This window comes from Gastrolobium bilobum, unplaced genomic scaffold, assembly GCF_033153095.1.
Source record: "Gastrolobium bilobum isolate Gb01-03AN ecotype WA unplaced genomic scaffold, APGP_CSIRO_Gbil_v1 utg12063, whole genome shotgun sequence".
Taxonomy (NCBI): domain Eukaryota; kingdom Viridiplantae; phylum Streptophyta; class Magnoliopsida; order Fabales; family Fabaceae; genus Gastrolobium; species Gastrolobium bilobum.
In genome coordinates this window covers 559,112-575,493 of record NW_026899021.1, presented here as the reverse complement: position 1 = coordinate 575,493, position 16,382 = coordinate 559,112, and the positions used below count along the sequence as shown (strand labels likewise).

General features: G+C 36.1%; 1 protein-coding gene across 1 annotated transcript in view; it reads left to right on the top strand.

Annotated features, from left to right (window-relative positions):
• The first annotated feature begins 1,244 nt into the window (after window positions 1-1,244).
• The window catches only part of LOC133286253 (MADS-box protein SOC1-like), a 34,448-nt gene continuing 19,310 nt past the window's right edge, over window positions 1,245-16,382 (top strand). The window contains exons 1-2 of the mRNA XM_061483645.1: window positions 1,245-1,513; window positions 1,875-2,075. Of these exons, the coding sequence (XP_061339629.1) occupies window positions 1,894-2,075 (182 nt within the window). The 5' untranslated portion in view covers window positions 1,245-1,513; window positions 1,875-1,893. The remainder of the gene's footprint in view (window positions 1,514-1,874; window positions 2,076-16,382) is intronic.

Here is a 16,382-nt window from a genome sequence, read left to right as displayed (position 1 = left end):
ATAAAGACTATTATTCTAGATTGTTTGTTTGGATTAAATTTTATAAACATTATTTCAAATGAATTTATTTTTATTAACTTAATTTCATTTAATTATAAGTAAGTTATTAAAAATTGATATTATATAATATATTATTATTTAAATAACGTTGATCAAAATCATTTTAAATATATAATAATAAATAATAAAAATTTCATACTGCTTTATCTAAACTATCCAGCTATTTATTTTTTCACCATACATTAACGAATAAATGTTGTTATAGGAGTTTTTCACGTTTTCAACAATTTTATTTTTTCAATACATATCTCCTCATGTTCCAAGAATTAAGTACACATTATAACACTGTAAAAATAATAATTTCCACCTATAAAATCATAATGATAAATATGCAAATCACGAAATTAAAATTGAAATATATTATTATAGGAAAAAATGTGTATCATTTTAAATGATCAAGTTGTGTCATTTCATAAACACAAAAAAATATGAGTCTTACTAAAAAAATATAAAGTTATAAGTCTTATTTTTTGTGTTTATGAAATGATGCAACTTACGTCGACATACACTTTTTCTATTATTATATCAAATATGGATTTGATTTTTTTAATGTTATAAAAAATAAAACTATCTTTTATTTTTTACGGGCATATAAAAATACTGAGGTTAATGTGAAAAGAAAAGAAAAATTAAACATTATATATTTTTACATGTGTAATAGATAATTTTATTTAAGATGATAGATAATAAACCCATCAAATAATGGGTATCGTGACATGTCAATGCGTTTTCGATTCCTGATTGGCTCCTCGTATACATCATTGTACGGACGAGGTTGATGTGTTTCTAACATTGTACTATTTCTTCAGTTTTTAACTGTGCTTGGGCCCCACAGTTCGTGCAATCGTGCTACTGCAACCTCACTTTTTTTCTCTCTCGGTCCCCATGCTGGAGCAGTGGCGAAAAGGGGTATAATAATATATAAATATTATTTTACTAAAGTTTTCATTCTCCTTTAAATTTTTTTGTTTATTTATTTTTGATTGGATCATTTGCATCATCATTTTATAATATTTCCAAAATCTATTCCTTTTAACTAAACGTTTCTTTTTTGGGGCCCATATAGTTGAGTCTTTTTACCAAAACAAGAAAAGGATGAGGTTTCAATTTTCTATTACCATAAATCTTTTGTTTCTTAATATGGTGGGGCTCTTAAAACCAATGGGGATAGGTGGATGAATAAGGAAAGTTTTTTCTGTGGCTATATACTTCACTTTTTCTGGGTTTCTCTGCAGTTTGCTCTCTTTTGGGTGCTTCCTTTCCTTTTTATTCTCAACTCTTATTTCTTCCCTTTTTCGATGCATAATAAGCCTTTATTCCTTCTTCATTGGTCAAAAGATTTCTGGGATTTTTCCAATTTCGTGTAAATCTTATTCCTTTTGACAAAACACAAACCCCTTCTCTTTCGCTTATTGAGGATTACTTGAAGTTGAAGTTGCTTTTCTACCTGCAGGTAAGTATCAATCCAATCATTTATATATGAAAAAAATATATATTTGTTTCCATTTGTTTAGATCCTTTTTTTGGAAAGGATATTGGGTTTCTTTCCATAGAAATCTACATATCTAGGCTCTCTCTGCTTTAAAAACTTTTTTGGGTTTTAATGGTTACCCTTTGATGAGTTATGAGTTATTCTAATCTGTTGGAATCTTCCATGTGTTGCATCTTTCTGAAAAGGTTCAATTTTGTTGGAAATTTCTTACTTCATGTAGTGTGTGTACTTGTTTCAATTTACTATTAGACAAGCATTTTCTGAATTTCATATACCTTTAATTTCTCTGTGTGGTGGGTTGGACTTGGATTCACAACAACAGATCAAGAAGTAGAGTATAGATGGTGAGAGGAAAGACTCAGATGAGGCGCATAGAGAACGCCACAAGCAGACAAGTCACTTTCTCAAAGCGGCGTAATGGGTTGCTGAAGAAGGCTTTTGAACTATCTGTTCTTTGTGATGCTGAGGTAGCTCTTATCATCTTCTCTCCAAGAGGAAAACTTTACGAATTTGCAAGCTCCAGGTATGGATCGATCCTCAACATTTATTACAAATTTGTTTGTGTTAAGAGTTCGTTTAATCTTGTCGGCTAGTAAATTTCATGCATACTTATATATGTATTTACTTTTACACCATATAATATATACGAGACTCAACTAGTCAAGATTCTCATTATAGCCACAGAAGTACAATGGTGGATTAGAATTTAGATAGGAGATAAGGAATTTTATTTGATATTATTATTATTATTTTTATTTTTTATAACCTCATGAGTACGGTGGTACAGGGAATTATATGGATAGAGGCTAGAGCATTTAAGGATTATATTTGACGTTATGTTTTTTCTTTTTTTCTTTTTCTTTTTTGGGGCTACGTGGAGCTCATCAGGAGTTTTACATTTATGATATATGTCGGTTTAAATGATTAGGGGAAGCCTTGAATATTTGATGAGTTTTACATATACATTGAAGCTAATTCTATAGCTCAGCAAACAAAACAAGTAAATAATCTAATCTGAAAGTGATACACATAACTATACTTAAGTACTTGGCTTTTGGATTTGAGTACTATTTGTTTAAAACTTCACAATTCTTAATACATTTATGGGTGGAGTAAACTGTGTTGGAATTGAATCAAAGGGTCATGAGCTTACCTAAGTGTAAAACTTTTGGGTTAATAAACCAGCAGTACCCCACTTCCCCACCCCAACATAACAAAAGAGGAAAAATGCTTAAATTAATTGTACTTGTCCTTCAGTAATATGAATGAGGTATCCCATGTAGGTTATAGTGCTGTATCATATGTACTAAAACACTGACATCCAATTTTCATGAGAGAGACACAGTGGAGAGAAAGGGTTCTTATAAGTTATAATGACATGCACCGCATAACTATGATTATATGCCTCCTGCAATACCTTTAAAGAATAAAGGTCAGGACTCACACTTCTGTTATCATCAAAGAAAGTGAGTTAACTTTGTTCAAATGATATAATTTGTCAAAAAGAAAAGAAAAACATAAACTCCACCAGCGAGGAGCTTGTGGAGTTCCATGAAATAATGTGCAGTGATAATGTGATATCACCACAGTTTTCAATACAACTAGAGGCACACTGACGAAAAAATATAATATACTACCATAATACTTACGTCCCACTTATAGGAGCATAATACATTTGTTGACATGTTTATTGAGGAGAGAAAAAAAAAAAAACATAAATACATAATTTATAATTTCATTTTGAATGGAAGTCGTATTGAGTGCGACGGTAATATCAAAGATATTCTCCACACTAACCTGGTTACGAGGCTGCTTATATTTTCATTATTATAATCATATAATAATAATAATAAGAACTTCTTAATTATGGTTTCAAAAGTGCAACCTTTTATTTAATTTGGGTCTTAACTATTTATTTAATAATCAAAGTTCTAGTCAATATTATTGTGTGATGTGAGAGTGTTTAGCTTTAATTACTTTCAAAAATTTTGAAGACAACAATTGTGTAACATATACATTACACTGTTAGAATACGACTTCTGTCCTTCCTATTACTTTTTTTTGGCTTAGAATTGATTAATGTTTTGAATCTTAATATGTACTTGCATGTCTTTATGTGCATCATTAACACAACAAAACAAAAATAATAATAATCAAACTTCTACAGGTAAAACGCTACAATATATATATATATATATATATATATATATATATATATATATATCTTCCTTCTATAGTTTCTTTTCTTTTCTTTTTTTAGTATACCGAACCTAATTTCCTCTTTGAGGCGAGTCGACTCCCCGGATATTCTTACAAACTTCAACTCTTTAAATCGGTTATGTAACTAATCCTAAATCAAAGCTTATAGTCACAGTTTGCTTTCTTTGATTCGTTGTAGTGGTGAATCAACTTTCTTATGGTCCTCCACACAAGTTGAAATAAGAATAATTATTAATATGAAGAATTCGATATGAATTGTGCGGGAGGAGCAACCTTAGTACTTCAAGTGAGAATTAGGTTGGATTATCGAATAAATTGACATGCTGACATCCCTTTAATTATATATATATAAAATAATATACATAATAAAAATTATCATAAAACAAGTATCAAAATTAACTGAAAATTATCTAGTAAGGGAATGCTTCATTGAGGCAAGATAAAAAAACCTTGGGGAAAAAATATAGGTATATAAAGCCCACGATGAAGCTTATTGCACCTACATAGTCATTATAGTTGGCCGTTAGTCGAATCAAATCTTACTTAGGCTTTGCTTAATCATCATAATATACACAGTACATGCTTTAATTCAATTAGAGAGTAAGCCCATTTTCTTTGTTTGAAGTTTGTGAATAGCTCAAACTTGATGAGTCACGCTTGAATTCTCTTCTCATTGAGCCTTTCAAGTTTAAAGATGTTATAATTGTTGGTATAGAATTACTAAGAATCCAGCCCAAAGATAGAAGATACACAAGAGAAAACGTAAAGACCAGAGACGCCAGAATTTACTTGATTCAAAAACTCAGAGTGAGTGAGTTTCCTACGTCCAAGAGACCTAAGAGGGTTAAATTTCCTCTAATATGCACTTTTATTCAATAACATAACTAGGTACAAGATTGTTTAACAGTCTTAAGCATATAACTCTACACATATAGCATATACAAACTATATAACAGAGAAATAACAACAATATTACAAAGATACGTCACATGTACACTAACTACAGTACATATAACATCAATTTTCAAACAAAACCGAGATAGGAGAAGGAAAAATTTCACCAATCTTGCATTCAGCTCCACCAAACCAGTGGGTCACTTCATGTAAACTCACAATCTCTTCTCCTCCAAAGAGAACTCCACCATCCACCACCTTCTCTCAGCCTTTTGGATGAAACTCTAGAAAGCAAACCGATCAATCGATGTATTTCAAGCTAAGAAACAACTTTCTCAACAAACCTGAAATGAGAATCTTAGGTTATCACCCTCAAATCAGCCTCACAAGCTCTCGAAAGAAAAAACCCTATCAGAGGTAATTTGGGAACACCAGAGAGAGAAGAGAGTATGGAAGATTCAAGAGATACGCCACATGTGTAAGGGGCTCCCAATATGCAACTGGTAATGGTATATTAGCCTTCACAACATGTAACGATAGCGTTTTAGCTATGTTGCTAAAAATACCACAGTACGAATAAAATGGAGTTGGGCCTCAGAAAGTGGCACTAAAATCACTGGCCTACAAAACATAATATAAGTATATACATACAAGGTAAAACAATTGCAGTGATTTTAATAACATGTATAGAGGCCTAAATGTTTAGGAAATAATAAACAACAAATCTCCACCTATTTACTAAACATACAACAAAACAAAGTGCACACCAAAGTTTTTCTGGCATTTAACCCAAGGTCCATATGCAATGCAAGCAAATAAGGTGATTTTATTTTTAGGAAATTCAAAGCATCCCTAAATTTACTAGCACAAATAGTTTTTGTTAAAACATCAGCAGGATTAATTGCAGTAGAAATTTTAATTATAATTACCTGAACATCACCAATTATTTCCCTAATAAAATGCAACTAACATTATGAAATGCTGAGTTTTTTGACAAATGAATAGCTGATTGAGAATCACACATTACCTTAGGTGGGTGCTTGCCTAAACCCAACCCATAGACAATCTCATGTAGCCACATTGCCTCCTCGACAGCTTTGGTAATGGCTACATATTCTGCTTCAGTTGTGGAGAGGGCCACAATGTTCTTTAGGCTTGACTTCCAGCTCATCTCATTTTCTCCCACAGCAAAAATAAACCCAGTTAGTGATTTTCTTTTATCTAAGTCAGCATCATAATTAGAGTCACAATAACTTGTAATTTCAAAATTATTAAAATTTTCAATCGAATAATTCAAACAACAGATAATTGATCCACTGAGATATCTCAACAACATTTCACAACATTCCAATGTTCCTTAGATGGTTCACTCATGTATCTACTCGTTACACTAACTCTATATGCAATATCTGGCCTAGATCCTATCATGACATATATTAAACATCCAACAACATTTGAATAAAGTATATTGCACAAATATTCAGCCTCATCAAAGGCCAACTCACCATCAACAACCTTTAATCTGAAGTGACCACCTCAAAGAACACTTACGGGTTTAGCTACGTACATATGAAAGTTCTTCAAGACCTTTTTCACATATTCAGATTGGAAGAGAGTAAGTTTCCTCTTCTCTCTTATCCTTGTAATGTCCATGCCAAGTATTCTCTTGGCTGGACCAAGGAATTTCATCTAAAATTCCTTTTTCAGCAAGATTTTCAATTTATTTATCTCACCTAAATTCTTTGATGCAATGAGCATATGATCAGCATATATCAACAAGTTTAACAATCATCATGCAAATGTTTATAATATAGACAATGGTTTAAGCTACTATTAAATCCTTTAGACAAATCAAAGTCATCAAACCTCCTATACCACTGTGAAAGGGCTTATTTTAACCTATAAATAGACCTTTTCAAAAGGAAGAATTTATTTTTTGTCCCTTTTTCAATGAATCCTTCGAGTTGCTCCTTGAAAATTTGCTCTTTGAGGCTGGCATGAAGGAAGACAGTTTTGATATCCAACTGCTCCAATTCTAAGTTATGAATGACAACAACTAAAGTATAAGCCTCATTGAGACATATTTCACAACAGGGAAATATATTTCATTATAGTCTAGCCCCTCAACTTGTGAAAAACTCTTTGCAACAACCCTAGCCTTAAGCCCAACCGCTTCAACCCCTGGGATTTCTGGCTTTCTCTTAAAAATCCACTTGCATCCAATGAAATTTTTGTCCTTTGGATGCTCCACCAAAAACTAAGTTTTATTTTTTTTCAAGATACTTCATCTCCTTTTTCATGGCTTTCTACCAATGAACTTTAGAGTCCAGCCTCATAGCTTCTTTGTTTGAGTTGGGTTCATTATACTCAAGCACATCTCCAACTTGGAGTGCAAATGCAATCACATCTGTATGTGCAAACTTGCTAGGAGATCTAATATTCCTCTTAGCCCTATCTCTTGATAGCGAATAATCATCAAGATTATATCTATCCTCTCCAACTTCATGCTCCTCAATTTAAAAATCATTCCTATCATCTTGATCTTCGGAAACAGGGTGTTGTTGATCATTATCATCATTTTCAGCTTGCTCCCAGTGTTATTGGGATGCTCCACCTCCAACTCAATCGTCCCAGTAGGCTCTTCCTCCTTATTAACTTTGTTAATGTCTTTTCTTCGAAAATGACATCTCTACTATGACACTTCCTTTCAACTTTAAGCCATAGCTTATATCCCTTAACATCTAAAGGATATCTAATGAAAACGTACTTGAGGGCTCTAGGATTCAACTTATCTTGTTTAACATGCATTTATGCAAGACAACCAAATGGTCTGAAGTGTCTTAGACTTGGTGACTTTCCAAACCAAAGCTCCATTAGGGTTTAAAGGCCTATGGTAGTGGAGGGGCTTCTATTTATAACATAGCAAGTTGTGGAAACAACCTCAGCTCAGAAGGTTTTGCCCAAACCTGACTCAGCTAGCATACACCTAACCTTTTTCAGGATAGTTCTGTTTATTCTTTCAGCCAACCCGTTTGTTCGGGTGTAATGCCGAAGCAGTAACCAATTGGCTAAATAGAAAGAAAGAATGAACGCAAGGATTGCGAGAAAATACTATTTCTCTTTTTGAATTTTATTAACCAAAAATAACCAACTAATAATAGGGTTTTTCAAGCCTTAAATGGGCAAAACAAAATAAAATAAAAATAAAATCAAAAGAAATCATGCATAATCAAAGGAGATAGAACAATCAGTGCACACTCAAATATAATCTAAGAAATAAAAAAGGTAAATAACTAACAATTATTGAAAAGCCCTAAACTATAGAAAAGTCCAAAAATATTGACGCCCATGGCAAAGCTATAGGTCTTGCTCAGAAGTCCATTTTGAAGCCTAATCCCCCAGGTGCATCATCCTCCCCTGCCAAAAGAAGATTTGTCCTTGAATCTAACGGGCCTTCGTAGTTACTCTTGCCCCTTTTGTTTTTAATTTGTTTTACTGTTCACTGTCGCTTTTGTAAGCCGACCTTAAGAAGGCCGGGCTGAAGACTGTTAGGCTGCGAGAACAGTGGTATAAGAGCTCTTAGATCAAGGGCTGTGTGAGGTCAAAGATGGAGGGTGTCGTAGCGCATGATGGCGACATGTTCAAACTCACAGTGGAGAACTACTCATATTGGAAATCCATGATGGGGGATCATCTTTATTATAAGGATTTATATGAGCCCATTCTGAGCGCGGACAAGCCAGAAGGGAAAAGCGATAAAGAGTGAAATCTCCTCAATCAGAAGACAGTCGCTACAATTTGCAAATACATTGACAAGAGCTTGTTTGAGCATGTGTCGACCTACACAAACACTCACAAGTTATGGACGAAGCTAGAATCCTTAATCCAGAAGAAGATGCCACGCAACAAAGCACATTTGGTGCGCCGACTTCTGAAGCTAGACTACAAGGACGGACAAAGCATTATTGAGCACTTGAATACATACAAGGGGATCGTCAATCAGCTGACAAAGATTGACATGAAGATTGATGATGAGTTGCAAGCCCTCTTGCTACTCAACTCGTTTCCTGAGAGCTGGGATACTTTGGCGGTGATGCTCAGCAACTCGACCCTAGAAGGAAAGATGACACTGGACTTAGTTGCAGACAACCTGTTGAATGCTAGAGGAAAGAACGAGGTATAACTCAACAAAATGAAGCAAATGTTGTTGAAAATCATGGAAGAACGGCATGCTGAGGTCAAAGTAAAAGTCGTGGTCGTGACAAGTCTAGAGGTCGATTAAAGTCGAGGCCGGATCTCACATGTTTTTACTATGGAAAACTGGGTCACTGGACATCGGAATGCCGGACTTTGAAGAAAGGTCAAAGGACAGGCAATGTCAAGCCGGATGTCATAGATCCAAAGAAGAAAAAAGAGCAGAGAACCACGGCTATAGCAGACAAGGCCGAGGTCGATGTCTTCCTGATTGGTGAAGACAACTTCTTGAATGTAGCCTATGACGACTGTTCATGGGTTGTGGACTTAGGAGCATCCTTCTATGTCACACCCCACAAGGAGTTCTTCTCATCATATCAAGGCGGCGGCTTTGGTATCGTGAAGATGGGTAACCAGGTTCCCAACAAGATAGTGGGAGTTGGAGAAGTCACAATGATGGCCGACATGGGTTGTAGATTGCTTTTGAAGGAGGTCAGACATGTTCTTGATATACGACTCAATCTCATCTCGGCCGGAAAGGTTGATGAAGTCAAGCTGGTAAACTATTTTGGTGGAGGAAGATGGAAACTCGCCAAAGATAGCTTGGTGGTAGCCTGAGGTAAGAAATAAGGATCTCTATATATTATGCAAGGGAAGGTCGGCAATGGAGAGACCAATGCGGTGCAAGATGAATAGAGTTTGGAGCTCTGGCACAGGAGACTCCTAACACGAGTGAGAAAGGTCTGCAAATCCTCACCAAAAAGGAATTGTTGCCGAACTTGAGAGGTTGACTCTTGAAGACATGCGCACATTGTTTAGTCGGCAAGCAATGCCAAGTTTCATTTAGGAGATCGGACCAGCCTAGAAGAAGAAGGTATGAACTTGATCTTGTTCATACTGACATGTGTTCTATGTCAAAGAAATCTCTAGGTGGTGCATATTACTTTGTCACATTCATTGATGATCACACTAGAAGAGTGTGGGTGTCCTTGCTTATTTCGAAAGACCAAGTACTCCAATCATTCAAGGAGTTCCATGCAAGGGTTGAAAGGGAGACTGACAGGAAGCTGAAGGTCCGAGCTGGCAACGATGGAGTATACTGAGGTCCATTTGAGATGTATTGCAGGGCAGTGGGTATAAAGCTAGAGAAGACACCTCAGCTGAATGGTGTAGCCGAAAAGATGAACCGGACCATTGAAGATCTAGTCTGAAGTATACTGTCACATCCAAGCTTCCAAAGGCGTTCTTGGGAGAAGCCGTTAAGACTGCAGTCGAATTGATCAATCTATCACCCTCAAGTCCTCTAGAGGGAGATATCCCATAAGAAGTCTGAACGGGCAGAAAAACAAAGTATGAGCATCTGAAGATATTCGGATGTCAGTCATTTGTGCACATTCCCAAGGATGAACGAGCAAAGCTGGATGCCAAGACCAAGGAGTATGTTTTTCTCGGCTCATCAAATGACGAGTTTGGATATTGTTTTTGGGACCCCATCAACAGGAAGGTAGTGAGGAGTCGAGATGTAGTGTTTTTGGAGAATCAGATCATTGAGGACATCCAGAGGTCCAAAGTTCGAAATTTTGTTTGTCATGAAGACTTTGTCTGTAACACCCCGTATATATCCGGTATGTTATCATATCATCGTATTAAGCTGCGCTTAATTAAAAATGCGGAAATCTTTTTCTTTTCAATTATGATGTCATTAATCATTACCAACTTGCTTACTTAATCATTTAATAAAACATTGCCTGTATGTAAATTGCAAAAGACAACTAACTGAAATACCTCATTAAACTAAACAACATAAATATGTCTCTAGTCACGGTACTACAACACGTAGACCGGACAACCCTGATAGTTTATACAACTCAGTTAAATTAAAACATAACAGAAAACAAAGTGGCATGGACAAACCCCATGCTCACCCAAATAAGGCATATCCGGATATTCATATCCGGATATCTCCAAGCCCATATCCGGATATCAATATCTGGATATCATATCCGGATATTTCGCGACAGAATGCAGTTTCTGCATTTCGCGAGATATCACTCCCAAGGTTCCATTTTATTAAAACTGAAGTTGTAATTCTTTACCAAAAATTCTGAGATTTTAATATGTTAAACTAGACATCACAAGTTTCCAACGACATATCTTATGTCTCAATCGGAGTTGTATAACTCCGGTTATGATTTTCGCAAAGTGACTGCTGTCAACTGAATTTCCAGCAACCAAGACGCGACTTTAAACTAACACTGAGATCAAAACACTTATCCAATGGCTACGAAATTTTACAAGGTTGTATCCCTATGTGTTAGCTACACATAGGTCAAAACGGCACTCGATTTGGAGCTCTGTAGCTCAAGATATCGAATTTTTACCAAAACAGGTTCGTTGCTGTCATCCGGATATGCCATATCCGGATATCATATCCGGATATTTCACGACAGAGGCCACAAACAACAGCCTAGCACGAAAATATCCATTTAAAATTCCATCTTTCACCTAGATACAACTATCCCATCGACTTAGCATGCATTTTAACACTTAGGTTCATCAACCAACGTTCAAATTATCAAAATTCATAGTTTCACATCTTCAAATCATGTTATATTCATGAAAACACAAAGGGAAGTACCTATAGAAGCTGGTCAGCCTCCCTTCTCACGTAAGAATGCAAGTGCCTAGGGTTTTGTGCTTAACAAGAGTTTATATAGGCCACTTAAGGATTAAACGCACAATATTAGCAAAAATAGCTACGCTTAGCATTTTAATCCCAAATTTAGGATTCTTAACCTACTCAATTTTACAAGAATTATCATATTTTTCTTATATTTTTCAGAGCACCTTTCCGGTACGCGCTTTTCATAGCCAGTATCAGTTTCTGGCACCAGTTCTCATTATTTTGATCTGAAACTCGTTTTACAAGTCCTATATATTATTCTAGTAATATTGATGGACTTATTATAATTTTCCGGGATACTTTTTTGGTACGCATTTATACCGACTAGCATAACCGGTATCTGCACTTTTCTTCCGAAAAGCTACTTTCAGCATTCTTAATCACTTATAATAATTATTAATGCCTCTTAATAATTATTAGGATCAATTATAGAATTATTTCCTATTTTCACATAATTAATTAGTTAATTACCTTAATTAACAGTGCGGGTTCTTACATTGTCTCCCTTGTCCGAGCTGAATCAAGGGGAGAATCCAATCAGCAGAACACCGAGGAGAGTGGACAACAGGAAAAAACACCAACTGAAGGTGAGACTTAATCAGAACATTCGAAAGTCCGAGTTGAAATAGATGAACCGAGTTTCGAGGAGCAACCACAAACTCAGCAATTCATCCGAGTTAGACTCACTTCCACCAGATATCTTGCAGACGAGTACACAGTCATTGCATAAGATGGAGAGCCTCAGAGTTATGAAGATGCAGTGGCCAGTGCTGAAAAGGAAGAATGAGAGAAAGCTATGCAAGACGTGATGAATTCTTTGTATGAGAACCACACATTTGACCTGTTCGAGCTACCAAAGTTGCAGACGAGCTTTGAAGAACAAATGAGTATACAAACTCAAGGTGGAAGAGAACAATCCAAAGCCGAGGTATAAAGCCCGGATTGTGGTGAAATGGTGCAACCAAAAGAAAGGCATAAACTTTGAGGAGATATTCTCCCAAGTGGAGTAGGTGACATCAATCTGAACAGTTTTAGGCATAGCGACCACTCAAGACTTAGCAGTCGAACAACTTGATATGAAGAGGTATTTTCTTCATGGAGACTTAGAAGAAGAAATTACATAGAGCGGGCCGAAGGTTTTGAAATTTCGTGTAAAGAACATCTAGCATGCCGACTTAAAAAAGGCCTGTATGGCCTGAAGCAAGCATCTCGGTAGTGGTATAAAAAATTTGTGTCCTTCATGACTCAACACGACTTTAAGAAGACTTAAGTAGATCATTGTGTTTTTATCAAGAGGTATGATGTGGACTTCATCATTCTCTTGCTATACGTAGATTATATGCTAATAGTGGGGAAAAACATGAGGAAGATTAATGCCTTTAAGAAAGCCTTGAGTAAGTCGTTTGCTATGGAATATCTCAGCCCAACAAGACAGATTCTAGGGATGAAGATTGTTAGGGATCACTCAAAGAAGCTGTTGTGGCTATCTCAGGAAAAGTACTTAGAGAAAAGCTTGAAGAGGTTTAATATGGACCAATCAAAGACGGTCAGTACTACTCTGGATGGACAAGTTGAGTCAAAAGCAGGGCCTAACTATTGATGAAGAAAGAGACGAGAAGTCAAAGTTCCACATAACTGTCAGCTGTAGGCAGTCTTGTGTATGTCATGATATGCACAAGGCCCAACCTTGCTTATGCAGTCGAAGTTGTAAGCCGATTTTTGTCGAACCCAAGAAAGGAACATTGGGAGTCAGATGGATATTTATATATCTCAAAGGCATAGTAAGCAGGTGTTTGTGCTTTGGGAGAGAAAAACCTGAGTTAGAAGCCTACCTGAGTGGAGATGATGACTCGAGGAAGTCGACCACAGGTTACCTGACTATCTTTGCAGGGGGAGCTATTTCTTGGCAGTCCAAACTCCACAAGTGTGTCGCCCTGTCCACTACTGGGACCGAGTACATTGCTGCAACTGAGGCATGCAAGAAGCTAGTGTGGATGAAGAGTTTTCTACAGGAGCTCGGACACAGTCAGGAGAAGTATGTTCTAAAGTGTGATAACCGGATTGCTATACACTTAGCGAAGAACTCAACATTCCATGCACGGTCAAAGCACATAGACATTGCTATATTTGATAGATCTTTCACTTTCCTATGTGGATCTGGTATAGAATTCAAGAGGACCAAATTTGGTGGTCCTCTAAGACATTAGCCCTAACATTATCCAGATCTAGGGTGAGTTTATTAAACTCATCCAGGTTGTCCTCTAGACACTTAGAAGGGTCCATCTTGAAGGAAATGAATCTTTCCTTCAAGAACATCTTATTGGGCATATTTGGTCTGGTATAGAGCCTCAAGTTTCTCCCAAATTTCTTTAGGATTAGTTATTGTATAAACCTTCCTAAGAGCATTGTTTGACTAGTTCACCACTATCAAAGTATGAGCTAAAGCCAACAAATCTCTTTTCTCCTTAGGTGTCAAAGACTCAGGAAGGTCCTTCTCAACTCCAAGAGCATCTTCACATTTCTATTGAACAAGAAGAACCCTCATTTTAATCTTCCACGTGTAGAAGTCCCTTTTTCCATCAAATTTCTCCACCACAACTTTTGTGATGCCTTCATGTGAAGCTTCCAACAACAATAGGCACGGGGACCAGAAGGTAAAATAAAAGACAAGAAATATAGAGTGACAAAAAAGAGAGAGGTAACAAGAACCTAAGCTCTTGATACCACTTGTTAGAATTTTTGGTATAGAATTACCAAGAATCCAACAGAAAGATCGAAGATACATAAGAGAAAACATAAAGATCAGAGACATCGGAATTTACTTGGTTTAGAAACTCAGGGTGAGCGAGTTTCCTACGTCTTAGGGACCTAAGAGGGTTTAACGCCCTTTGATATGCACTTTATTCAATAACATAAACAGGTACAAGATTATTTACCAGTTCTAAGCGTATAACTCTACACATACAACATATACAAACCATATAACAGAGAAAAAACAACAATATTACAGAGATACATCACATGTACACTAACTACAATACATAAAAAATCAAGAATCTAACAAAACCAAGATAAGTGAAGGAAATATTTCACCAATCTTGTGTCCAGCTCCACCAAACCAGTGGGTCACTTCATGTGGACTCACGATCTCTTCTCGTCCAAAGAGAACTCCACCATGGATCACCTTCTCTTAGCCTTTTTGATGAAACTCCGAAAAGTAAATCGTACAATCGATGTATCCGAAGCTAAAGAACAACTTTCTCAATAGACCAAAGATGAGAATCTCAAGTTATCACCCTAAATCAGCCTCACAAGCTCTCGAAAGAAAAAACCCTAACGAAGGTAATTTGGGAACACCAAAGAGAGAAGATAGAGAGAATCTGGAAGATTCGAGATATATGCCACGTGTATAAGGTGCTCCTAATATGAAACCGGTATGTTAGCCTTCACAGCACAAAATGCTAGCGTTTTGGTTGTGTTGCTAAAAATAGCATAGTGTGAATAAAATGGAGTTGGGCCTCAGAGAGTGGCACTATAATCACTGGCCCACAAAACATAATACAAGTTTATTCATACAAGGTAAAACAACAGTAGTGGTTTTAATAACAGGTATACAGGCCCAAATGTTTAGGAAATAATAAACAACAAAAGAACTAGGATGATGAGTCAAACTCAAATGATGTACCAAAGTCACCAACTTTAATTAGTAAAATCATACTTGTATCAACCTGATAGTTGTCATACATTTGGAAAGCGGGTTGTTGACGTAAACCGTCGAACTCTCGTGAAGTTACCAGGTTATAAGGATTTGTAGTAGAGGCCACAACCCGAATCGTCTCTCTCAAGGAATCTGCGATGAACTTAATCAATCAATTAAATATAGAGAGTAAAGGGGGGGTTTATGTGATTAAAAACGGAAAGTAAATCAAGATTGTAAAACGGAAATTATCAATTCAAAAGCAACCAACCCAAGAATTAGGATTCCAAGAACATCCATCATAGGACAAATAATTATCTAAAATCGTGGTTGATCCTAAACAAATTGGAACTCCTGCATTCATTTAGGAACCTCTCTCTAGACAATCGCCTAGCGTTTGATCGAATACGGCGCGTCTACCCGCACAATCGCAGATTATGAACCCGTTCGACTTAAGATCATCTGGTTAATCAACCTAAACGTTAAATCTAAAGTTTAATCCCTTACTTAGAGTGCAATCGCAGATCTTAGATTCAACACCCATAATCGCGTGATGTTCAATCTAAGTTAAGGGAAGAGAGACGAATTGAATGAAAGGAGGCACAGGTCCTCCGAATTCAACCATGGAATCATTAATCCTTGAATTGATTAAAGGATGCTTAGTCTTGCATGACTAAGTAGAAAACAAAAATTGAAGAAGGAAAACGAAGAACATGTGAAGAACAGAAGACAGAAAAATGAAAATTGTATTAATCTTGAAAACTGTAAAACACAAATTCAAACGAAAACGAAAAATGAACTACAAGGATTCCTAAACATGACTTTATATAGGCTTCACAAGTCTGACTGGAAATAAAAGGAAACAAAACACAATGGATTTGGGCCTTATAGACATTGGGTTTCCAATTATAAACTTAAGCCCAATTAATTAACTAAAATTCCAGCATCTCGCTTCTGACTTCAGCTCCAACTTTGACCATATTCTTGTCTGAATTTGGCTTTTATGTCTTCATAAATTTGTAGCTTTATGAGTTATCTGCAAAATGGGACAAGAATGAGATTAATTGGATACCTAGAACAAAAGTTATGCTTAAAATACTACAACAGTGTAAATCTGAAATTTTAATACCAAAAACAAATTA